At 39.1% G+C, this 27,173-nt stretch overlaps 1 protein-coding gene across 1 annotated transcript in view; it reads left to right on the forward strand.

Annotated features, from left to right (window-relative positions):
- Window positions 1–23,839, forward strand: part of LOC129096839 (CCR4-NOT transcription complex subunit 3-like) — a 25,784-nt gene extending 1,945 nt beyond the window's left edge. The window contains 21 exon segments of the mRNA XM_054605516.1: window positions 970–1,032; window positions 4,489–4,556; window positions 5,375–5,422; window positions 5,827–5,901; window positions 6,983–7,072; window positions 8,666–8,794; window positions 9,670–9,765; window positions 12,176–12,298; window positions 12,405–12,495; window positions 13,206–13,339; window positions 14,597–14,653; window positions 15,410–15,573; window positions 15,575–15,786; window positions 15,789–16,538; window positions 16,615–16,720; window positions 16,858–17,005; window positions 18,197–18,293; window positions 18,582–18,807; window positions 19,128–19,260; window positions 19,358–19,483; window positions 20,269–23,839. Coding sequence (XP_054461491.1) covers window positions 1,008–1,032; window positions 4,489–4,556; window positions 5,375–5,422; window positions 5,827–5,901; window positions 6,983–7,072; window positions 8,666–8,794; window positions 9,670–9,765; window positions 12,176–12,298; window positions 12,405–12,495; window positions 13,206–13,339; window positions 14,597–14,653; window positions 15,410–15,573; window positions 15,575–15,786; window positions 15,789–16,538; window positions 16,615–16,720; window positions 16,858–17,005; window positions 18,197–18,293; window positions 18,582–18,807; window positions 19,128–19,260; window positions 19,358–19,483; window positions 20,269–20,367 — 2,997 coding nt within the window. The 5' untranslated portion in view covers window positions 970–1,007 and the 3' untranslated portion in view covers window positions 20,368–23,839.
- The last annotated feature ends 3,334 nt before the right edge of the window (window positions 23,840–27,173 follow it).

Raw genomic sequence — 27,173 nt, forward strand, 5'->3', positions numbered from 1 at the left:
ACAGGATAGACCATCAGGGCTCCATGTTTTTATTGAAGTATTATTTAAAATGAAGGCGTTTGTCAACAAATAAGTCCACATTTTAACCACGTCATCTTGCAAAACGTTACTGCTTCATCCACGTATTTTCATTTGCCTTATTGTTGTTTGCCAAGGCATCAATCTGATTTCACACTGTGCAAGTTTTCGTTTCAGGGAAGTAATACAAAACAAACTATAACATAAAATCACTATTATTACTACTGTTATTTTCTCTTCAGGACACCCAGACATGCAGATCAGACACTGGAATCTCATCTAACAAAGGTCTTATCCCCCAAAAGCAGTTTGATTGCAGAATAGGATTTTATCAACTTTAAATATGTAGTACTATCAGTAGGTTTTGGTATCAAATGCTGCAGAAATGCATACAAACACAACTTGAAGCTCCAGGAAGCAGCTGAAGCATGTAAATAATGAGGCAATGGGAGTGGAACATGCTCAAACTTGTTCTCTCGGTGTTGTTGAAAAACATTTTGGAAAGATGTAAACATCACCAGCTGATGTGCAACACTAGAAATGACTCATTGAATACATTAAACATCACAGATTAATTAAAAAAAGCATAAAAATATCCAAGGGAGGATGTTTCTGTTAGTTACAGCTGATTCCTGTAAGGACATTTTGGAGGATAAAGGTCACGTTCATCCACAGCTCCATCTTCAGGGATTCAGTGTGTCTCCCAAAGACGCTTCAGCAGGACGGCTACTTAATAATAAGGCAGAAAGTTGTCTCTTATTAATGTTTGTCCTCATTCCCACCTATTTTCCCCATCAGCAGGTTTGTCTTTGTGAAGGTTTCCTGCTGCATATTCTTTAATGAAAAAGAAAACATGTTCATTTGCTGTAGTATTTATTAATGTGCACGTTCCCTGTTTAATTAAACCAATAAATACATATATAAACCTTATTTTGTCTGTGTTTTCTGCAGTGAAAGAAGGCATGAAGACATCATCCTAGTCATCAGCCATGGCCGATAAAAGGAAACTTCAAGGTGAGTGTGTGTGTGTAGGATTAATTGTGGTCCGATCAGGTTCCAGGTGGGTAAGTTTTACCACAAATTCTATAAGGTAATACAGGAATGGCCGCATTTTACCCTGCCGTGATCGGAAAGTCCCCTGACGGCATCCCTGTTGACAAACTCCACACCCATCTGTCTCTTTAAGTAGGTTCAAACTCAAGATTAGAACATTGTTACGGCTTTAGAGCGATCACACCTTCTGCTGCTATGTGAGTGATTTCTTTTGTTATGTGTGTGACCCAGAAGTGGAAAAAATAACTTTATTTTAGTTTCACTTTGCTCGGATGGAAGAGAAGCAGGGCTTGTAAACAAAAGTCACATGAGCTCTCACAAGCAGCTCGCTTGCGGAGTTGTGTAAACTGTCATCCTGCCAGGTTGGGAGGCTTTTTGGCTCCAAAAGGGAGTCAGGAATAAATCTGGTTTTGGTTTCTGTGGCTTCGGATAACATAAAGAAGCATTGGTACGTAGTTTATTATGTCACGCACAGATTTGCAGTGTCAGTATCTGTCTTTTTTTTCTGCTGAGTAGATCCCAAAAAGACTTCATCAAGTGTCTTGTATTGTCCGACCCACAGTCCAAAATCAAATCATACTCCGTTTAATGTTATGTTAAACAAAAGAAAGCAGTTCATTCTAACATTTTGAGGACCTGCAACCATCAAACTTTTGAAATATTTGCTTAAAAAAGATTAAAAACAGTTTTTTTAAACGATTTATTGTCTAATTCATGCAGCTCCAGTTTAAAGACAACTGTATCTTGCAGAAAAGCAAACGTGCACACCTCCAAAAATTCAACTACATGTCATGTGTATTCATTCCGTGTCCATTGAGTTTTTGTTAGTTTACCACTTCAACAAAGAAGCATCTGCAACTGATTTTCTGGTATAATCTTGAAACTGTTTCAAGATGGCAAATGAATATCTTTGTGTATTGAGACATAATGGATTAATGATGCATACAAGAGATGGATCTATTGTGAAATTCTGTGCAGATACCGATGTTTTTTGTTGCTGTTATTGTGTATTTTCTCCCTTTTGTGCCAGAGAAACTACTAAATCTTCATTTTAGATAAAACAACGGAACAGTTTTCAAGTCATTAAGGATTTAATTACACCATGAGCATGAAATTTAATCATACAGATTTATGAAACAACAGTTTAATATAGCCTTCTTTTCAATTTAAAAACATTCTCTTTTTGAAAAGTAACGGCTTCAAAGGCCTTTTAAGCTGCGATACAACTAACTACTCAAAGAGATTTGTTTTCAGCCCTCAGGTCATCATATCTTTAATTTATTGTGTTTTTCATCCAGAATACAATGTTCTTTTTTGTGCTAATCTTTCTCAGAGGCGGTGTGATACTCTCTTACTGCCGACATTTTAATTTACTTTTACCACAATAGGCTGTAGATTATTTTACCTCACGTGTGCACGACACACGTTGCCCTTTTTTCGTCTTTACCAGACGGTTGCTTCTTCTCCAAACCAGCAGCTGCAGCAGAAGCAACATATGTCGGCAACTGTTGTCCAAATCGGACCCCAAATACATTTAACCCACCAGTACATATAAACCTGTGCAGAACTAATGCTACAAAATACATAAACATCACCCAAAGCCATCAGTGAACTTCGTCTCATTTGCAGATATCATCAAATATTAGTGAATATGTTTTCTGCAGATGAATCGCTGCGTCCTTAATGCAAAATGTGAGACGGATTGCTATTTAGATTTTTACTACTGTGGTATCCATTTCATACGTACCATGATTTGTCAGTTCTATTTATTCAACTGATAGTTTACCAAAATATGTCTACGATATGTAAATATTGCAGTATTCAATGAGCGTTATTGATACCTGTATCTATGTTCAAAGGTTTCTGTTTGTTTTCCTTTACCGTTTTGGTTTGGTAAACACTGTGTGTTTTGTCGGACATCTATCCAAAAGTCTGCTCACGATGCTGGCACACGTCTACAGACTCTAACAGACTCTAACAGACACCAGAGCATCTTTCAGACCTCAAACAGGATCTCTGCTGCTCCTCTGATCTGTTCTCAGCGCTTTTATTTTGAAAAATGTAAACGTTATGAAGCAGAAGTAGACACACTTTTCTCAAAGGATTGATTCTCAGCAGGCCTCACTCAACTAATATCTCACCTTAAAATCTCCCTCATGAAGAAGAAAAGATTAAGCACAAGCACCAACTAGTCTCTGTCAAGTTGTAATGTATTATTACCGAGGAGGTAGACTTTCATCTAAAAATAACACCCCCGCTGCAGAGTCTTAACATCGAGGCTGTTCAAGGCCAAACTACAGTTCGTTCACATCTTTCCTCGTCACTCCTCCTTTCTCCACTAGCAATTGAAACATCGATCAATTAACAACCAGAAAAACATCAATATAATAGAAGCCGAATTAAGAGACGAGATGTACTGTTTTAAATGAGCCGGAAAGCTTTTTCTGTGTCCTAAAACTTGAATTTATTTACTCTTTTAGAGCGCTTTTATCCAACATTTAGTCTGTTTTGTTTGAAATCTTTTGCATTTTAACCCTTGGTACGGTTCTTTGGGCAGTCGTGAACACAACACAGGGTTTATTCGGTCAACAAAAAAAACTTAAAAGTCATGGAATTTGAGAATAGAAGTTTCCAGGCCAAATTTGCTTAAAAAAAACCTGTGCTTAATAGAGTATATGTGGTTAATTTAAGATTGACTGAGTAGCATCTAAAGCCTATTGGTTGAAATGTTAAGCCGTGTGGACATTCTCTAGGATATATATATTTTTTAAAGATATTTCTGTTTCCTGCTCAGACACATGGCCGCAAGTCCAATGTGGATCAGATGCAAGAAACCATTTCAATCCAATTCAGGAATTTAAAAGATAACATCCCATATGTGTGTTTCTTTCTGTGTTACACTCGGCACCAAAGCCATCAGCTCTGCGGCATAATAAAGATAAAAATATGCCCATAGTTTTTCGCTCCATCTTGCCTTCTTCTCATTACTGTTAAGAGTTGTACATGCAAAGTACCAAATGTGCATTCATGAGACGATGGCGGAGGGTAATCTTGCAACCAGCAAGTGGGGAAAAAAACATTAACGTTGAAGCCTTAAGCCTAATGTACCTTTTTAAGATATGCATATTTCATAAGGATGTCAAACACAATTTGTAAACGCTCTGCTGTTATGTGGCGTGTTTGTTGTCCCTGCATGTGTGTTAATGTGTGTGTGTGTTTGTTATATAAGAAGCAGGCTATGTTACCTGGATAAACTCTCAAAACTGGAACATGGAATGACTTGTTTTTACTCCAGATAATCAGTTAAATCTGCTTTTTTGGAACCGGCCCTATGTGTTTATGAAGTTTATATTCACTTTTAGTGTAATCAGTATTGCTTTTTCTGGTTTCTAATTCCGCTCATCTCTTCTCATCCAGGGGAAATAGATCGATGTCTGAAAAAAGTAGCGGAAGGAGTCGAACAGTTTGAAGACATTTGGCAAAAGGTGAGGAAAGATTGGGGGCTTTACTATAGTTTGTTAAGATTGCAAGAAAATAGTCCCAATCATTTATTTCCCAGAGCCCCTTTGTATTTCTTATCCAGAGTCCAAAAATGTAAAAATATTAAAATCAAATGGTTAAGCTGGAACCAATCCATAAAGTGATAGAAAATTGGGACATTAAAAAAAAAAAAAAAAACTATCAAAGAGAAGCTAAAACCAGAGAACTGTGTTATAGAAAAATCTCAAAACAATTATCACAATTATTGGTGCCAATCGATTAATTGTTCCAGCCACTAAATGTCATTATATTTGTGCTAATTTGGGAAAATAATGTTGAAAAATCCTGTTGAATTTCGTCTTTTGATGTTTTATTAGTTAGATAAAGATTGAAGAACATCTATGAGAAGGAAATGTTTTTGTGTTTTGTGAAAAATGTCTTTGTTTTTGCTGCATTTGATTAATTAATTTCATTTTCTGCCTCTGATTTTCTGTTGTTAGCTGTGACGAAAGCTTCCATAGCAACAGCGGTCCTTTAAAAAAAAAAAAAAAAATCACCTCAACAGAATGTTTTATACTCCTGATACTGCTAATAAACTGAGCTGTTATTAAAACAGCGCTAACAGCAGCGCTGAGATCTGTTATGCTAATAAAGAGGCAGAAAGTCGTCAGTGTTTTAGTTACCAAGCATCCCAGTTGACCTTTTTTCCTTCATTATATCCTGTAATTATTGTGCTGATGTGGTTGTAATGTGTATAACTTTTTTTCCCCATAATTAATTGTGTTTCCTTTGCTGCTGCAACAAACTTGAAATTTCTCCACAGAGATCAATAGAGTTGCACAAAGCTAAAACAAATGGAGGAATTAAAAATGTAAGAGTGAACAAAGTTCAGTGCAATAATTCAAAATGTGCATTTTACACTTTTTTTATATAATTAATAGCCTGTATTTTATTTAAAGTGTGTATTTATTTGCATAGTGTGTATTTATTTTAACTGCCTTTTTATATATATAAAGCTGATTATGAGAGTATGAACATGTACATTTACTGTCCTGTGCCTGTACAAGTTGTAATCTACTGTAATCCACAATACTTCATTTTCAGGCCGGCAAAACTTGTAACAGATATTGACGTAGTATATTAATATATATTATTTTTAATACATATGTTCTTTAAAGTATTTACGGGATATATTTATAAAACAAAGGCACTTGCTGTATTATTATTTTTGGACGAGACCTCGTTTGATGCTGTTGTTTCTTTTTCCTGTCGCAGCTTCACAATGCAGCCAACGCGAACCAGAAGGAGAAATATGAAGCAGACCTCAAGAAAGAGATTAAAAAGCTACAGGTAAACATTTATTTTTACATTCAAGCTTATATTTAAGTCTTCGAAGGAAGCTTTTAATGTCTGTCGTCATATTTTATGATGTCATCCCCCTTAAGAAAAGGGAAAGATACATATTTTGTCATTGTGGTGATGTAAATGTCATTCATGGTGCTGTTAGATTGCTGCTGGTCGCCCTGTTAACACAGGTGCGTGCTTCCCTTTGTGCTCAGCAAAAAAGCTTTTTTTGAAAAGCTAAATGCCAACAAATTTGGATTGAAGCAGAATATTTTGTTAGATAAAAACACATTTGGAGTTTGGAAATGGTTATATCTAATTTTTAATACATTTTCAACTTAACAACACTCTGAGGTTGGAAATGTTTTGATCACACGAGTCGGAAACAATCCTACACAGCAACCACTGAAATCTATTCTATAAATAGTATGTTAGTTTAACCTGATCTTTCTCTGCAGCTGTACAAATACACCGGGTTTAAACAGATTGAAAAGTCGTCCAAAAAAAGAAGCTGTGCAGCATTTGGATGATGATTTAGACTTTGAATGTCAACCTTATGAATGAAGCTTCAAACTATTCGGTACAGCCCTGATACATATACAGATTTTGTGTTAATACCAGGTGTATAAAGGGTCTGATTTCTAGATAATCAGCAAGTGAAACAGCCACAGTTGACTATTTGAGGTCTGAGTTGTTTCCAGTTTTGGGCCCCGAAATTGGCTGAAAGGACATTGATTGTTTGCTGATCTGACATTGTTTAACCTTCACACACACACACACACACACACACACACACACACACACACACACACACACACACACACACAGGTGTGTGTATGTGTGTGTTGTGGAGTATTAAATATCTTCTTGGTCAGCCAGAGTCAGTGTGTGCTTCATCTCGGTGCGTCACCATGAGGACCAAACTCCAAGCCAAGCCTGTTTGCTTCCTGTGGACACCAAGTTCAACATCCATGACTGTTGAGGACGAGTCTCTGCACGCAATCACTGATGTATCTGCATCTCTCTCTCTCTCTTTGTCTCTCCCATTCTCTCTCGCCCTCTCCTTCTTCTTCTTCTGGTCCCACAGCGTCTTCGAGACCAGATCAAGACGTGGGTGGCATCCAACGAGATCAAAGACAAAAGGCAGCTAGTAGAGAACCGCAAACTCATAGAAACGGTGAGTAGGACCCGTGGTGTTCGTTGTAACTCTCCCTGCAGGACCCGTGTTGACTCTGGAGGATTGTGTTTGCTCTGAACTCTGGGAAGTCTTTAGAAAAATGTGTTTGACAAAGTCCAGGTCTTTGTAAATGATGACGAATGAATTATGACCTGTGTAGGGCGACTACGTAGCTTTTTCAGTGACATATCAGGTTATAGATGACCAGTTTATCTAAATTTATCTGCCAATATTTGACTTCAGGAGTAAATTATTTTTTTTATTATTTACCCACTGATAACAATCAAAATACTGGTGTTTTATTTCTTTGTCATTGACCACGTTTTATGTAAAAATCATATTTTTGAAGGGTTTAGAAGTTCAGTCTTGACCTTTTTGAAACCTTTTTAAAGTTATCGCAGAGTTTATGGAATAGAACAGGCCAGAACAGAAACAAATTCGTATATTGTTTTGGCCTAGTGCAAAAAGAGGAAAATGTGATATATATATATATATGAATGTATATTATACCTAAATGGGTGAATAATACTATATATGTCAGTTGATATTATTACTTGACTTTATTATAAGTAATGTGGTAAATTGTCTCAGAATTCACCACATGGCATTTAAAACACCACAAGACATTTAATGAAGACGACCATAAAGACATAGAGCTTCTAAAAAGATATAAACACAGTTAAAAAATTATCCTTCTTAATATAACTTTGTTTTGACAGCTTTATCATATGAATATCCAACACAAACCCTCTGGAGAGCAATAAATACATTTTCTGTCCCTTCTGGAGCGCCAAACATAACGGATAAAAAATGTTGCCAAAATAATTCCTCAGATTTCCCCTTTTTAAATAAAGAACTGCACCCAGGAGACGCTCATTATGGCTTTTTAGCGCTGAGAGCCGGTTATCATGGGAGCCGGTCCGATATATCCGAACACCTGCTCCGTAGCGTAGCTCGCCACGTGAGCCTTTTTGATGAGGGTTATTGAGAGGGGCTGAATGTGAGCCACCTGCCCGCACAATGAGGGACGAGAGCGACTCGCCAGCTCCCTCTGATCTCCACGAGCTGGTTTTTATCCCAAATCTGCTCTCCAAGGCTTCCTGTGGTTTTTGGGTTAGTCGACCAGAAATTACACGTCCTGCAGGAAGCGGCCGCGGTTTGTTGGAAACATCACAACTTACTAGATGTTTTCACGGAGATACAGATGTTTGACATTTCTGTTACAGTTCAGAGCCTCCTGAATGCAGATTGGGTGTTCAAAACACTGAAGAGACTGTAAAAACCTTCAGTAAGAGACAGTATGTGGTCTGATGAGTGGGCTTTATTGGCTCCTCTAGTGCCAGACTTCCATTCAGTATTGTAGAATTCTTCTATTTTACAGATCTGTCATTGTTAAGATCATTAAAGAACAGAAAAAATAAAAAAACATGTTATTTTGCTCTATTTTCTGGGTGATAAGAGTATTTGAAATTCAATTGAACTCTCGTCGCTTTGTATTCTTTTGTGTCTTTGTACTAACGTTTGTCTGTATATTGCAAATTGTTGAATGTTTATCAGTAATTTGTTTGTTTCTTTGTTTGTGTCCGTCTGCAGCAAATGGAGCGGTTCAAAATAGTGGAGAGAGAAACCAAGACGAAAGCGTACTCAAAAGAAGGTTTGGGTCTGGCCCAGAAGGTGGACCCGGCCCAGAAAGAGAAGGAGGAGGTCGGCACGTGGCTAACGGTGAGGAGCGTTGTCTCAAAAATGATCCATGCACTGCCCATATCAGCAAGTGGTTTGAGTCCGAGGTGACTTCGCTCATAACGGATTTTGCCGCTGAGAATAGTTTTAACAAAATCTGGAACTGAAAGTGGAAAAAAAAGCAGAACCAAAACCAAAATGAAGACAAAACAATGTCTGAACTTTGAGAAAAACAAAGACTGAAAACCTCATTAACCAGCAGCCACTCACATTAATACATCAGCGAGTAAGAGTTCACTTATATTTACATTATGCAGAGAGGAAACATATGTGTGAACTTAATTTCTTACTTATGTTTATAGTGTAAATATAGCAAAACAATTTATTTAAATATGTCTTTGCAGTGTTGGCGGTCGGACACCTTTACTATTGATAGTTTCTCACACATTTAATCTGTAAAAATATATTTTGTAAGTCATTCGGGCAGTTTGTGATATCAAAGTAATTGCACAACATTTTATTAAATCTTGATTTATTTGACAAATTTTACCACTTGAAGCAAGGGCTTGTTTTCAATATTGTTTGATTAGTTGATTATTTTTCTCTATTAGTGGATGAAACAATTAAGATAAGATAAGAGAGACTTGATTGTCATCTTTCATACATTTTGTCTAAGAAAGAGTTGGAATATATTGAAAACGTCCTATTTTTCACACCTACAATTACCTAAAAACATTGTGCAAATGTCCTCAAATCACTTGTTTGTCCAAAAAACAGAGATCTTCAGTCTACTATCACATAAAATATAGAAAAGTAAAAGATTTAAATGATAAATCTAATATTAATAGTTGATTTGACTATGTGTTTAGGATCCCCGTCACACTATTAACCCTTTTCTTAATCTCTGTTTCCTCCAGAATACGATAGACACGCTGAACATGCAGGTGGACCAGTTTGAGAGCGAAGTGGAGTCTCTTTCAGTCCAGACGAGAAAAAAGAAAGGAGACAAAGAGGTCAGTCTGTCCTCATCCTCTGATCCATTCACTCTTTTTCTCTTCCTTCCTGGTTATTTGTCTCTGTTGCTGACACAGATCGGCCGGTGGAGAGGTCAGATAGTGTGTCCTACATTTATCTCCTCTCTCTGCCCGATGAAGATAACCTTACTGACCGTTTCTTCTTTCACTTTCTCTCCGGCTCACTCACTTTTTACTTTAAAGTCCTCTCCGGGGGGCTTCATTTATAGAAAAACCTCTTTGGCTTTATCCTCAATGAACAGAGGGTTTCAAAGCACATAAGCACAATCAGGACCTACGTACATTGTTCATACTTCATACCTGCAATGTCAGAAAGATTTACAATGCCACGGAACATATATTTATTTGATTATAGATCACTTTCTCTGTAAATGGCTCGTTTTTCTAATTTGCATAATGGATATTTATGTAAATGAGACCCAGAGGGGTTTATTTTTGTTAGATTATCCGACCAAGAACGTAGGACAGACTTTGTTTCTCAGTTCTCTGCTCTGGCTAGTAGTTTTCTTATGGTGACAATATTCAATTTCCTTTTTGCTTTTAGTCTGTTTTTAAAGGCAAAAATCTTGGCAAAATGATGGGGGGGAAAACTAATGTCAGATTTCTCCCTTGCACTATATTTACACTCCATCTTCTTTGAGCATCTGAATTCTCAGTGACAATGAATCCACCATTGCAAAAAAAAATACATGAGTGTATGAGTTTATAACACCTAATGCACAAAAGACCCCACAAGAATCTAGAGTATATCTACTGTATGTATATTTGATACAGAAACACATTTCAGGCTTGAGAGGAAGTGTCCATGATTGTAAATGTTTCTTTCTGGGGTTTTTTATTTACTATTTTATACCTTTAAAACGTAACAAGGGCGAGCGTTTTGTCATAGCCCAACTTAAACAAAAGTGGCCAAATTGGGCGGAAACCAGTCGAAATCAGACCTAATGCTCGGAAATATTAATCGATGAGAAAACGTTTAAAGCAAAGTTTGAAATTTCCTTTCCAACTGCTCCCTAATAATCTAAAATATGAATTATTTCCCAGTAAAACAGGTCCAGGTCACCGGTCCTTTAGAGAAGAGAGTTTAGAGTTTCAAAAGCTTTTGACCAACAGTAGGAAAAAAAACTGTTTTGCACATCAAAATATTTTATGAATGAGGTTTTCTTTCTGCCTTTCAGACGAGTTACTGGACTCCTGCTGGCCTGAGCGGCGTTTTTAGCTGACAGGGCGTTCCTGATGAGTTCACTTTTAAAAACACCATTCGTTTTTTGACCGCAGTTAGGGTCAGTGGATGAAAAAGCTTGTAGCTAATCTCTAAAACTCTCCAGTTTATTTAAATTGAAGCTTTTGTTTGTTTTGGTTCCAGGTGTTGAAAAGATCCTATGAAACAGTTTCTTGCCTGCATGAGACTTTTAATTCAGTTCTATGCTCTCCTCATTCCTCGGCACTTAAAGTTGGACCCGTTGTGACATATTTATGCTTATAGAGCCTCTATGCACTCGGCAGAGAAACACCCTCATGCTCCTGACATGCTGCAGCATTAATATGTATTGTGATGAAACACATTAGTATGTTCCACTCTGCTGCCTCCACTAATGCAGCAGAAGCATCCGAACAACATGCATCTAAAGTGGTTCTGCCGTCGTCTTCTAACAGCCGTGGAGTTTATTTTTTATAATCGCATCAGTTCCTCCAGTGACCCACAGTGTTACGCCTGTTTATCTTCTTTTAAGTTTTATTTAAACATCTCTGAGAACACAGTTGGACCTGAAATATGGAAATAAACGGCAAAGAAAATACAACATATATGACATTTAAAGTGCTTCAGAACATTAATTAAATATTTAAAATAAGAAGTGGTGCTGGGCCTGTTGTATGGTGCATTACGTCATGCAGTGCACATGTGTTTCCGCTCTCCTGCACTGTGTTTTTAACCTTAAAATTTAACATGCTTCATGCATTCATTTTGTAAACATGTTTTTCTTGCTATTTCAGTGAATAATTGATTTTTGTGCTTTTGCATTGGAACAATACGGCGACGTATATCCCCAGCATGTTAGATATGACTATTTTTATACCAAATAGTACAATAAAAAAGTGTTTGTGCCGTAATTTTGTTAGTATCTGGTTGGAAAGGCATCTGAAATTAACATTTCGACCAATAAGAAACTTAAAAACTCTCAAATGAGATCCAGACTGATGACTCTGAATTTGGTTGTTCTCATGTAGCTGTTCTTCAGGAGGAACCACGAGGTTGTCACCCTGCTTGGTATAATTTAAATGGCTGAAAAGTAACAATAACTGACACCAGAATTGTCTACCCTCCCCCCTTTTACCCTCACCCCCGCCGACACCTCCCACGATGCCCACTCTTGTTGTGAATAAGCAGGACCGGATTGAGGAGCTGAAGAAGTTCATCGAAAGGCATCGACACCACATCCGGATGTTGGAGACCATTCTGAGGATGCTGGACAACGACTCGGTGCAGGTGGACGCCATCCGGAAGATCAAGGTTGGCTCAAGTCTTTTATTTCCGTTTTTCTAAACTCGTAGATACACCTCATGTTGTGTGTTTGCCTTCTTTAATTAATCTGACATTTTGTTCTGTGTTTCTAAAGGATGACGTGGAGTATTATCTGGACTCGTCGCAGGATCCAGACTTCGAGGAGAACGAGTTTCTGTACGACGACCTGGACCTGGACGAAATCCGTAAGTAGAGAAAGAGCTGGGGGTTCATTTGCTTTGTTCGTGTGCACAATAAGAATATAAATTGTATTAATTTGGAGCAAAATTAAGGTTCAGGTTAACAACAGATGTGCAAGTAAAGCCAAGAAGAAGAGGCTTGTCACGTGACTCCTGTTGAGAACAAAACACCACATTTCAAAGCAGAATAACAACATACGATGCCTTCTAAACCATAAAATCATCTGTGCAAACCCTGCAACACGGTTACAGATTCAAATTTGAAAACACAACACGTTTGACAATGTGGAATAAAAAGTACTCTTGGACAGTAATCTTGTAAAAATAGCAAAACAAGACTCAACTATTGTCAGCTGTTAGTGAAAGTTTGGTTGTTTTTAGTGTAGTGGAGAACTTCAAGAGGTTCGGTTAATGTTTGCAAGTCCATCTTTCTCCCAGTGAACTGAATGAGATTGTTTTATAGTGTCACATCAGTGTACATGTGAGGCCTAAAACACCTGATATGAATAGTAGGACACTGGATTAGCTCCTGCTCCTGTAATTCAGATTCACATTTAGAAACAAAAGTAGAAGCTGAGTTGCATATTTTGCGTTAATTTGAGTGTCTTCCAAACTTCAAAGTGAATCAAACCCACCAAAGTAACATTTATTACTATTAAACATGAATGATCACGTCGCTGAACTCTTCTCTCTCTGTGTCTCCTCTCAACCTCCAGCTCAGACGCTGGTCGCCACCTCCCCGCCGGGAAACTCGCAACTGGAGGACGAGATCTTCCAGAACTCCAGCAGCACACCAAACTCCACCACTTCATCCTCACCCATCCCCCCGTCGCCCGCCACCTGCACTACGGTATGAACCAAAAAATATACTGAACCCAAAACTAGTTTGATATTCTTGCACAAAGGGTTGGAGTTTTCATGCAATTACAATTAATCAAAATATGACTTTCATATTGCTCACTTCTCCTTTTCCTCTTCACTAAAAAGTAGAAATCTCTTAAAGAATTGCAAGTTAAGGAAGAAACAACCTTTGATCAATGGCTTTTTGAACAAAAACAAACTAAGTTATAACTTATTTAAAGCTGTATCGAATAGCTAATAGTTAGCTTCAAAGCTACGTTTATAACTTTGACATTCAAATGCTAAATCAACATTTTAATGCTTTTTTTTGGGATGTATAAGCATTTCGTTTTATGCCGGTATTTCTGCAGAGTTGCAGTTAAACATCATGCTACACTTATATTATAAGTAGAATTAGATCCAAGTGGTGGCTGCGTAGGATTGTTTCAGACTTTTCTAATAACTTCAAAAGTCAAAATGTATCGGAAAAAGGCAAGTTTTTATCCAACAAAATATTCTGCTTCAATTGATCCAATATTTGTTGCCGTTTCAAAAACTTTTATTTCGACACAACTAGAGGCCTGCACTGTTATATTCATCAGAAAAAGTAGATTAATAAAAATAAAAAGGCTAATTTAATCTGATGAATCAACTCATTCAAATTTAGATTTCGTTTTATGGTTTTTTTACGGTGATAACAGGCTTTGAGCTTCATTAAATAACTTTTGTATTATCATCTCCTCATTGACCTCTTGAATGTGTCACTAATAGTGCTAATATTGGTAGTATCTGAAAATAAAAAACAATTATTGCGTTCACTTTGAGTCAAGTCAGGTCAATATCTAAACTCTAAATGTGAGATAATTGCCTTTGTGTGTTTCTATTGTAGTGCCCTGCCATCTGCTCTCATTGTTCTGCTCTACTGTCATTATATCATCTGTTCTTCCTCTCCGCCTACGAACGGCGTTCAGTGAGAGCAGCTATTAGAGGTCCGATGTGTGAGAAGAGAAGGCGTGGTGTTGCTAAACGCTGCTGACATAAAGTTGGCATGAAAGGAAATGTAAAAGGTTGTGATGTAAGCCGCAGTGATTCCTGGAGAAAAGTTAATTCAGTGCTGAACTTTTAATTTTCCACAGAGAGTTTTAAAACAAATTGAAATCGGCGTGAATTTGGCTTCTTTTAGTTTCTTTTTTCTTGTTTTTACAACCTCTTACTTTTAACTTTGTGGTTTTTTTGTGGCTTAATGTTTTTCATTTGTGTTTTTCAGGAGAACTCGGAAGATGACAAGAAGAGGGGACGTTCAACAGACAGTGAAGTCGGTCAGGTGAGTCCAAAGACGCTGAAAGTTAGTGTCCCTCTTTGCACTCCAGGAAAACCATGTACCTAATCATGACGAGGATTTATGTAAACAAACATCTCTAATAATGAGTTTTATTTGGTCAGTTATGAAAAACAGGTAATCATTTGCTGGTTCAAGCTTCTAAATTGGGGTTTTGTTGCCTTTTCTCAGTTTTATATTGATATAAATTCAATATTTTTGGGGTTTAGATGGTTGTTGGGTCCAAACACGTGATTTTAAAGGCGTCACTTTGGCCTCAGGGAAATGTGTAACAGTTTTCCAACACATTTTTAGACAATTAACCATTTCATTTAACATGCATAGATACGTCAATAATGAAACTTAGTGTCTGAATATAGTAGTCAAAATCTACCAATAATATACTCAAATTCTTCTTTATGTTATTAGTGATCAAGGTTTTTACCCCTGAATGATTCTTCTTTTTTCACCCCTTTTGGATGGCACTTATTTATTTTATTTATTTTATTTATTTTATTTATTTTATTTATTTTATTTTCTTAAAGAAAATGTCATATATATTTTTATATATATATTTTATGTACAGGTCACAATTTATATAAAAAATTTCTTCTTTTTGGTTTGGGATTTTTTGGGGGATCATTTTATAAAAATCCATGAACTAGTAAAACTTGTCGTCTTCGTCCAACAGTTTATATTTTCCTGTAAAAAAAACACTTCCAAGAAGACGAACACGTAAACGTCTTCTTTCTTCTCTTCCAGTCACCTGTGAAGAACGGAAACCCTTCTTCCTCATTATCCTCGTCCTCATCCTCCTCCTCTTCCTCCTCCTCCTCCTCGTGCTCTTCCTCCTCCGTCTCGGGACTGACCTCATCCTCACTCGTCTCCATGGCGACCATCGCCGGAGGAGGGCTCAGCGGCTCGGGGGCAGCAGTCATCTGGGCAGCTTGGGGGTCTCCTCTCCAACACGTCCGCCGGCAGCTACAGCAACGCCACCCAGCAGCCGCCGCACCCGTCGGCACAACAACAGCAACAGCAACAACAGCAGCAGCAGGCCAAGAACCTGGTCGGCGCCTCCTCCTCGGCGCCCATCTCCATCCCCATGGCGTCCGCCCACAGCCACATGGTCTCCTCCTCCTCCTCCCCCCCAACGCCATCACGCAGGGGCTCTTCACTTCGATGTCCCAGCCTCAGGCGCTGTCGGGCCAAACGCCGACCTCCAACAGCCTCGGCCTCAGCCTGGGGCTCTCGCTGGGGAAAGGCGGCATGTCTGGTTCCATCACCACCAGCCCGATGTCCGGGAGCCTTGGCCTGTCGGGGATGCCGGCGTCCCTGGGCAACATGGCGAGCCTCCTGTCCGGCTCCACCCCGGCGCCCTACGCTCAGGCGGCCGCCTCAGGAGCGATCGGCTCTGGTTTACCGGGCTCTCTGGGCGGCATCGGCATCAACCCCACGACGACCAACAGCTCGGTGGGCTCCATCGGCAGCGGGAGCATCACAGTCGGCGGGCCGACGTCCACGTCTGGAGGTCTGCTGGGCCCGGCGCCGGGGTTGACCAGCGTCGGCTCCGGGATGCTGGGTTTGAATTCCGGTCAGTCGGGGATGTCCGGGATGTCCGGGATGTCTGGGATGTCTGGGATGTCTGGGATGTCGGGAATGTCGGGGATGTCGGGATGTCGGGATGTCGGGGATGTCGGGGATGTCGGGGATGTCGGGGATGCAGGGCTCCTCCCTGATGTCACTGAGCCCAGTCGGAGGTTTGGCGCCGGGCAGCGGAGTGGGAGTCATCGGGAGCAACGGGGAAGCTCAGGATCGGGGGAGCGGCGTGGTGGGGGGAACCTGTCGCTCTCCGTCAGGCCGTCGAGCCAGCAGAAGCAGAACGGTAGCTCTAGTGAGTATCTGACCCGGAACATCAACGCCCTCACATAATCTGTGATATTTACCTCTGTGCGTGTTTTCTGTATCAGGTTACAGCGCTGTGGTAGCAGACAGCACAACAGACTCCGCCCTCACCAGTGCCAGCCAATCACAAAGCAGCCAACCCTTGTCCTTGACCTCAACAGCCAATCAGCCGTGAGTATGATGCCGCGGGTTACAGGTCACAAAGAACCAATAAAAAACAAATCAATTAAGTTTTTATCGTATTTATCTTTTTTATTTCCCCCCCTTTTGTTCATCCTCTCTCTCTCTCTCTCTTCCTGTCTCCCCAGTAAGGACACTGGTTCCAGTTTACTGGGCTCTATTTGTTTGTCGTCCTGCTCCCCGTCGCCGGCCTTCTACAGCGAGGCCAAGACGGTGAGCGGCGGCAGCCTGCTGAACGGGCCTCTGTCCTACTCTCAGTCCTCCGACAGCATCAAGGTGAGAAAATGACACCTGGTGGAGTTTTTACCGTTTTACATTTTGTTGTTTGCAATTTGTTTTCCTTAAAAAGATTTAGTTTCCTAAATCTCCACAGACTTTTAATTTGCATTCAAACACACTCATAACTGTTTTTTTCCTTCCACTATGATTTAATTAATTCTGCCAACAGTGACATCCAAGCGGGGATTGTTATTGTTATTATTTTTAGGGTCTCTTTGTGATTTGGAGTTAAGGCAAAAATGCTGCCAAAAACTCATTCTGACAAAAGAGAATAATGAACAACAACATAGAAATAATTAATGAAAACAGACAGAACATCATGAGTTTGTTCTGGAGCTTCAGTGACCTCGAGTTGACCCCAGAGAGGAAACGTCTCAGATCACGTCTATGATGCGTCATTACCAAGTGATGAAACGGCAGTTTAAGAGCGATCAAATCTGTAGCAAAGACAAGTTGTTTTATCTGTTACGGTCTCCTACTGAATTTTTTTGTTTTTGTATTAAATGACAGTTTGAAGATTTGTATGGTGGACAGTGATCAGAACTCCTCACTTGATGTGTTGTAGAATTAATTTAAAATGGAATTAAATTATGGCTTTTTTTTTTACACGAGCTCCAAACTGATTATAATACATCATTAAAACTACTAATGACAAGATTGTTTTAATCAGTAAAAATACAATCCTTTGTTTCCTTTATTTAAGTGCTGTGGTTTTTATGTAGAAAAAAAACATATTCATACTTTCACAAAGTAAAAGGATAACAGGGTTTAGTGTTTTTGGAGGAAAATAAAATAGTCTGTAGCCTTGTAGACCAGCTGCTATATTCAAACAAAACAAAAAAAGGATCCGTATGGGCCAATGATCAGCAATTAGTATCGTGGCAAAAGTTATATTTAAGTTATATGTAATACGTTTTATTATCCGTTGCACCACTACTACCAGTTTGGAGTTTAACAAAATAAGAGTCTTAATACTCATAAATTGGGATGCGCATGATGGATTTTGCCCATTTGATGTAGTTTATTTTACATGAAAAGCATCTTTGATGGGAGCGGACAGCTGTAAACAAACATCAAAAACAAAAAGTGATCTCCATGACAACTGTATCGCTGGTACGATAACTGTTCACACACACGCCGTCCGGTAGAATCTGTTTTCCCATGAGTCTCCCTGTCGTTCCTCATCAGCCCCAGGAGCCTCTGAGCAGCCTGAAGTCCATGGCCGAGCGAGCAGCACTCAGCTCAGGGATGGAGGGAGACGTGCCCTCCATGCACCTCACCCCAGGTACACACACACACACACACACACACACACACATGCACCTTGTTAAAAGGAGATGGAGGGTTACCACAGAGCAGAAATAGAATAGTTTAATGGAACAAAATGTCATCTCACCTCCCACTCTCAGCCTCCTCTGAACAAAAAAACTGCTGATGATGTTATCAGCCCTGACTCAACTTCTCTCTTTTGTCTCTCTCACTCCAAATTCCTCCCCCCTTTTTCTGCACCTCCTCTCTCACTCCCCTCAACTTCCTCCCCCCTCATCCCTCTTCCTTTCCCTCTGACTTCCAGTCTCCGTATCCTGTTTCTCTTCAGACATCTTCCCCAGCAGCACCACGGCCCCCTCGGGCCCTCCGTCAGCGCCTCAGCTCTCGCTGTCGGAGGTCAGCATCCCCCCGTCACTGGGGGTCTGCCCTCTGGGGCCGGTCCCCCTCTCCAAAGACCAGCTCTACCAACAGGCCATGGAGGAGGCGGCGTGGACGCACATGCCCCACCCGTCCGACTCCGAGAGGATCAGGTGCAGTGACGTATTTACGTGTTTTTCCACCACACAGACAATAAAATACAATAAGATAATACAAATATAATAAACGTCATACTGTCGTCGTACTTCCTTCAGTACTCTCTGTATTCAGATTCCTAACTTAAGTTAAAGTACTATGATGTTTTCAAGCATAAAGTAAAAGCACTACCATTTCCAGCACCCATTTATTTACATCCTTATTAACAGTAAATAAATAAAGGCTCTAACCTCAACCAGTCCGAGTTTCTGGTGTTCGTTCCCTACATCAGTTGTGTCCCTCTAACCCCCCCTCTCTCTCTCTGTGTTTGTTACAGGCAGTACCTGATGAGGAACCCCTGCCCCACCCTGCCTTTCCACAACCAGGTGCCACCGCCTCACTCCGACACTGTAGAGTTCTACCAGAGGCTTTCCACAGAAACCCTCTTCTTCATCTTTTACTACCTGGAGGTAGGCGGTCTATCAAAGATGCAGAACCAAAACTGTACTTTCTGCACGTGTTCCTACTAATTCATTTCCTCTTCCTCTTCCTCTTCCTCCTCTGCAGGGCACTAAGGCCCAGTATCTGGCAGCCAAAGCCCTGAAGAAGCAGTCATGGAGGTTCCACACAAAGTACATGATGTGGTTTCAGAGGCACGAGGAACCCAAGACGATTACGGACGAGTTTGAGCAGGTCAGCTTCACATCTTTGACCTGAAAGATGTGATTAAATGCAAAATACCAAACCGAGCTGCATGAATTAAGTCTTTTCTATTGTTCTAGACAGCCGTCGGTTTCTATCCATTTATGTGCATTATGAAAAAATCTGAATGTGAATATGTTCTGATTGTCAGTGCAGACATTGAACCTTTAAAATCTATGACTAAGAAATCATTCTAGTGACGACAACTCAAGGACGGAAGTCTGCTGAACTGATTTATTTATTTATTTTACCCTGCAGTTATGAATGGAAAACATTAACAGTTGTCTGGAACAGTAGGAAATATATATATAATATATATTATTAATATAATATAATATAATAACTTGCATACACATAAATTACAACCAGAATTTTTTTTTGCTTGGCAAGGATCTTGTTTTGAGATCCATATTTGACATAAAGTTCGGGGTTCTGATATATTTTTAAGATTACCAAATAATGACGTTACCAAACTGTCAAAATATAAAAGAATCACTGCACATTATCAGGAACATTTTCTCTCAATATGAAAAGGAAAAGAAGCGGCTGCAGATTCTCTCCGTTGAATCATTTACCATTCAGAAGCTTATCGTCTCATGAATGTTTTCACACAAAGCATTCTGGGAGTGACTCTGAAAGATGCATTTGTACTCTTCGCTAAAACCTTTTTTTCCGTGAGCATGTTTAATCGTCAACTCCTCCTCTTTGTCTTCAAATAATAATCATGTTCTCTCTCTCTCTCTCTCTCTCTCTCTCTCTCCTTCTTTCCTCTTCAGGGAACGTACATTTACTTTGACTATGAGAAATGGGGCCAGCGGAAGAAGGAAGGCTTCACGTTTGAGTACCGGTACCTCGAAGACCGAGACCTCCAGTGACCCGCAGCGAGACGGACGGATGAGCGGACAGCCGAGGAAGAGTGAGACGGGGGGGGGGTGCAGATGGATGAAGACGGCTGCTGACATTCCTGGCTTTGACCTCGTCTTGTTTGGGGGGGGCGAGCGGGTGACCTCCCTCCGACCCCTGCCTCGTCATCCTCACCCCGACAGTGATCACTCCTCCCTCCCTCCCTCCCTCCCTCCTCTTCCTCCTCTTTCTCCTCTTCCTCTCCATAATCAGGCCTTTATTATTTCCATGTTTTCTCTGAACTGGAACTCTCTTTATATCAAGATTCTGGTTTGTTTTGGCCGATGAGACTCACACACACAAAAAAAATCAATCCGACTATCGTGAGCTTTTTCTCCTTCGTATGTTTGCTTTAAAAACTTTCTTATTTAGCCCCTTCAGAACCAAAGATAGTTGGTTAATCACAAAGTAAAGGCTCAGAATCTGATGTAACAGACGCCTCAACCACACACACACTGAATCTGTGTTGTGTCTGGAGCAGCAGGGCAGGATTCAAGTGAACAAATAATTAAACTTCATAAATTGAGCATAAATAAGGAGGTCAGACGGGACGTGAACTGATTCGAGATCAGCCACAAGAACTTAACGACCCCGTAACCTGTAAGAACGTCGAGGTTCTGCCTTGTTTTTCACTGTATTATACGGACATTCACTCAGATTATCAGGTAAACTGAACTAAATACACCAGCAACACAGAGTATATTAATGATATCTGGACAAACAAAAAGATCAATCTGCATTATATCATTTACTTCATTGGTGGGGCAGACAATAGAAAATGTGGTGCTAAAATGAACTTTCTTTCTGCTTTCACATTTTGCTGACTTTTAAAAGTCTTAAACATCATTTCACTAAAGATTCTTGTTACTTCGTGGGTAGAAATAAATAAAAAAAAAAAGCTTGCTACTAGAAATGTTAAAATGATTGGAAAGGATTTGGAAAGTTCTAAAGCTTCCTAAACGTTATCGTGAAACGTAATTAATGTGTTTACAGACTCAAAAAGACCTGAACTTCCATTAACTTCCACCCTTAAATACGTGCCCATCATTATTTATCAAAGTGTCACAAACACATTCTTTCCCCCCTCGAGAGTAATTGAACTTGGGGAAAAATTGAGAGCAGAGATGAATGTTTAGAAAATCCCTCCTCCAAAGACATGGGCTGCTCTTTAAGTTACGGGTCGTTAAGTTTCTTGTTGTTTTCTCTTGTAAGTTTCACCTCTGAACAGAATGAGCGACCTCTTCCTCTGACGGTGTCCTTCTCCTGCCCCTCTGGTGCTGCTACAACAAGGGCTTGTTGAGCTGACGTACACCAACACAGCCGTCGGTTCACCCAGGTGAATCCTCCAGCTGTTTTTTTTCTTTTTGTGGTGTATAAATATCCTGCCCTGCCTCCTCCCATCGAGCCGCGGTGGAGGAGTGTGACAACACAGCCGGAGAGGTGCTGGTGGTGGTAACGTAAACTCTTTTTACCTGGTGGGCAGTGTTATCTCACCGCACTCTCGGAGCAGAAGGATCACACTCAAAATTTGAATTTACGTCAGATATTTTATTTTTAAAAAATCTGTGTTTGGCCCTCGAGCTTTCACACGTCTCTGTGGGTCACCTTTCTTTAAATTTAAGGCTCAGTCCACCCAAATTATCATCAAAAAACAAACGTTTAGCTCTTTTTTCTTTAGTGGTATCTAATCATACAGATAGTTTTGGTTCTATAGAGATTCCTGCCTCCACTCCCAACACAGTGGAGGTCATTTGGGGAAATTTCTTTCTTGCAAATCGAGGTAGATGAGAAGATCAAAACCACTCATGTCTGCACGTTCAATATCAAGCACCAGGCAGTTAGCTTAGCTTAGCATAAAGACTGGAAACGGGGGGAAACTGCTAGCCTGACTGTCCAAAGTTAACAGAACTAGCTTTACTAATAAACACGTTTTGTATTGTTTGATTAATCCAGTGTGAAAACAAGAATTTGAGATTTAAAGGGAGTTATGTGTTGGATTATTTCTTGTAAATAACTCCCAGTAAAGCCATAAATAATCGCTCTTAAACAAACAGAATTCCCACAGTTTCCAGTATCAATCATCTCATCTAACTCTCTGCAAGAAAGCAAATTACAGAAGCTCTATCGAACAAATCTGGACAAAAAAAAGCCGAATAATCTGCATGAGTAGAAAGGACCAGTGAGTAAATGTTACAGCCAGTATCTTTTTGTTTTGGTGAACTGATGGTTAAACACCAACAGCTCCAGCAGTGATCGTTGTGAGCGTCGTGGGTGTTGGATGCTTCCAGCAGCTGGATGGACAGTTTGTTAGTCTCCCTCACCTCCTTCCCTCACCTCCTCCCCTCCCTCCCTCCCTCACCTCCTCTTCTCTCTGTGCTGAAGAGCACAAACTGAGCAACACCAGCACTGCTGCCCACATCTCCTCTGTCCTCCAGCTCTCTGCTTCATGTCTCCACACCGGCCCGGCTCTCACAAAAACAAGTCATTCCACATCCTGAACCCCGCTGCCGAACACACAGCAGCTTATCCTTTTCATTATTTTGTCGTTTTTTTTTTATCACCCAAACATTTTTGGATTCTCACTCCCTTCCTGTTCCGATTCTTTTCTGTTTTTTTCCTCTCTCTCTCCTCCTCCTCCTCTCTTCATGCCAGGTAGATATTTCCTTTATTTCTCAGGAAGTATTTGATAGATCATCTTATGAGGAAATGTATCCGCCAGCAGCTCCCGCCGCCACAGCACAACAACTAGATAATCTCTCCCGACAGATTCGCAACCAAAATTGAAAATATTTGTATCAATCATTTAAGGGGGGTTCTCACTCTCTTGACCTGCCAGTGGCCCTTTCCATTTCACCAAAAAGGCTTTTTTTTTTTTTTTTTTTTTGAAATGCAAATATTATCCTCCAATGTTTGGAGCAGCACCTGGAAGAGAAACCATCTTTGTCTTTTGTTTGTTGGATTAATTGTCGTATTATTATTTTGTCAGAGATGGGGGGGGAGTGGGCGGGGCGTTTTGAAAACCCAGAGGACAGCGAGGACCCCTGTTCTTTGTTTAAAGGGCGGCAACTTCTCAAGAGGAGTGTGGGGTGTTTTTCTTTTTTATAGCCAGACAGACAGACAACACTTATTCTCTTGACTGACAGTCCTGCTTTTAACTTGTTTTTGTTTACCTTTTTTTTTTTTTTTTTTTTTGACAAGCGGACGGGATGAGAAGTCAATCCGAGAGCCGAAATGTGAATCTCTCTCTCTGCCCCTTGACTAAAGTGTTGTATAGACTCTCATTCTTCAAACCTCTCCTTTGTTTTGTTTTTGTTTTTTTGTTGTTGTTGTTGTTGTTGTCGTCAGACAGCATGGAATAATGACACTTGCAAAGTGGCGCTGAAAAAGTAAATAATGACATAACCATGAATAAAGGATTGTAAAATATTAATAAAAGAAGTACTTTTCAGAAAACTGAACTCTGTGTGGTGGTTTGTGATCTTTTTTCTGATTATAATTTTTTTGGTTGTTAATCTGAAAAGTGAAGTTGATGTTGAAGTGTCTACAGCTGCATTCTCTCTAGTGTCCATCAGGGGGCGACTCCTCTGGTTGTATAGAAGTCTATGAGAAAATGACTCTACTTCTCTCTTGATTTATTCCCTCAGTAAACATTGTAAACATGAGTTTATGGTCTCAATCTCTAGTTTCAAGTCTTCTTCAATACAGCATGATGTTCATTTAGTAAATGATGCTCCATTTAGAGTCAAACAGACCATAAAGCAGGGTATGCTTTAGGGCAGGGCTATGTTATGATTGACAGGTCGACACCAGAGACGTATACGGCGTCTCTACGTCACTCCTCAGTCCATATATGGTCACTTCCTGTTCACTGGTTGCAAAAAGTCAAGATGGTGATGAACAAAAGTCGAACTTGAGGCTTTAAAACGGCATTCTACTTCTTATATACAGTCTACGTGGTTAACAAAAAAAAATGTAAGCTTTGTTTTATGATATAAAATACGTCAGTAAATATCCCTCTCGTATTTTGAAGTTTTTTTTTTTAATAATTCCTGAGAGATTAATAGTGATATAACAGTATCATCAACATTAATCACTCATTAACGGCTTAATAAAAAACAATACCTGTAAAACTATTTAAGTATTTAAAGCTGTATACCTGAAGTTAAAGTGTTGATACCTTAGTAGAAAAATACTTCATTGCATTCAAAATCCAACTGAAGTAGAAGTACAAGAGAATAACAGCAAAATGTATTTTAAGTATCAAAAGTAAAAGTACTAATTAAGTGTAAAAACATGCTAAATTGCTGGTGTTTTATTGTTTTTTATTTAGTCCAGCAAACTTTAGGTGTCCAATAAATGTAGTGGAGAAAAAAGTACAATATTTCTAACTGAAATGTATTGTAGTGTAAGTATTAAGTAGCAGTATGTCAATAATGTACTTTTGCACAGTACTTAAATGTTCTTAGTTACTTTTCACCAATGTCCAATACATAGTGGCCATTTTTTTGCTGCTCAAAAATTTAAATTGTACTTAATCATATTTAAGTTTGAGCTATTTTCCTCAAGGCATCACCATTTCTCTTGATTTATAAAAAAATCAGTTAATCTGTGACCTCCATCAGAGGATAAATCTCGGCCTCCTCACGTCGTCGACTCTCCTACATTGATAATAAACGTTAACTCGACTGTGTTACTTCTGGCACTGAAACTCTGCAGCAGCGTTCCACTGGACCGTTCATTCTGTAAGTGTGTCTGCATTATGTGCTGCTGTATGGAACAATAAAGCTTTAATGAGGCTTTAGCGGGACACTGTGGGGTGCGTACCACTTTTTGTCAGGCGAAACACATTAGCAGGAGACGATTGTGGTTCAACATGCTTCCATTAAGGCTATAAAGTTGTATTCTTTCATTACATTTGTTTGATGGATGTAGGTTATTATTTAACAAATAGAATGTTACCATTAAAACATATAATATCATAAAATATTAACCTATGGAACGCTATATAAAGAAGTTATAATGGGCTCTACTTGCACCTGCTATAATATTTACATATACAGTAAAAGTACTTAAAAAGTATGTTGTGAATTATTTATACACTCATTAAAAACCCATTTTGCACACTGACTGCTTTTACTTTTCATAGTTCATGCACAAGATTTAGTTTATTCTATAATTTTAGTTAAAACAATATATGTAGAATATCGAAAATCACATTAGAAGTTTGACACATACTTTGAATTTCCCCTCTAGTTATTTATTATTAATAAGTCAACACAGGAAACACATAAAAAGTCAAACTTAAGACACAAGAAACATAATGAAATACTTAAAAGATATAGTAAAAATAGATGTTAAAATGCATTTCATAGAAACTAATGTACATATAGTAGCATTACATAAAGAAAATATTACCTTTACTTTATGTTAAATAAAAAAAATCATTATTACAGTAGAGAAGCTGAAAACTTTAGGTGTTTTTGCTGTTGAAAAATTGCTAAAATGTATAATCAATTATCCAAATAGTGTCTGATTGATTTCTGTGGACTGACTTATTGATTAATAATGTAATTGTTGCAGCTCTAAGCGTAATCAAACTAGGAGGAAACACTCCTGATTTCATTTTTTCAAGTATTTAATAATACTTGAAATAAATAATAAATAATAAATAATTTAACCCACCAATTCAGGCTATAGGCAACTTATTAATATTTTTAAAAAGGGTTCACAAAACATTATATTGAATTGCAGATGTAAGTGTTTATCAGGTTGAAATATAAATAATATATAATCTATATAATGTATTTAATTTGTGCTTTATATTATTTTACATTTAAAATATCCTTAAATCTGCAAAAAATGTGTGTGTTTTACATTATTTATTAAATGTCACACTGCCTATATACAATAAAAACAAAAAAATGAATCATAATAATAATGAAACTAATACTAAAAATAATAATCATAATAAACAACTTACTATTCCATCTTTTTTTCCCAGAACATATTGCAGCTTCCTGTGTCGTCCACTGAGCGGCTCCTTCACAGCAGCCAGGAGTTAACTGTGTTGCTAAAGGGCACCTCGGTACTACCCCCCCCCTCTCCTCTGGGCCTCCACCGCCTCACTTATTTACACTCTGGCTGCTTTCATGAGCCTGAGCGAGCCGTGTTTACTCCTCACTCGGTCTTAAACCGCGACATATGGAGATGTTGACTCCATATGCTCGTGTTTTGCTGCAGAGATTCTTCCTTGCTTTCTTTTTTCTTGGAGGCCTGGCTGCATGTACAAGAACATAACATGACTTACCCCGGGTCCCTGCATGCAGATGTTTTTAATTAATTGTTTTCTTTCTTTTGGGGGGAATATGAGGGGTGAGAATACATATATGTGTGTATGTGTTTGTACATTAGGTGAACTGAAATCACTGAGATCTTGAAGCGATACTCAATTGTCCAGACTTTTTGGATCCTACATTTCCCATAATGCCACATATTTTTAGACTGTCCCTGCCTGGCAATTGCCCACTTCTTACAAACTTCTCTGCAATTCTCATTAAAAAAAAAGCGTAGATAACCCTGGTGACGTCACTATTACATCATCAGGGTTATGTTTAAGATTAGAAAGCTCACTCGGGAGGTTGAGTCGTACTTTTCATGATGCATAGCCTGACCTTAATTTGTAAAATGGATGAAAAGCCCCGTTAATCAGCTCAAAGGCTCTATTTTCAAAGCTATTCATAACTTGATTTAAATCTCAGCTGTTCATTAGAAGTATATT

This window comes from Anoplopoma fimbria, chromosome 10 (assembly GCF_027596085.1).
Source record: "Anoplopoma fimbria isolate UVic2021 breed Golden Eagle Sablefish chromosome 10, Afim_UVic_2022, whole genome shotgun sequence".
In the NCBI taxonomy this organism is placed as follows: Eukaryota; Metazoa; Chordata; class Actinopteri; order Perciformes; family Anoplopomatidae; genus Anoplopoma; species Anoplopoma fimbria.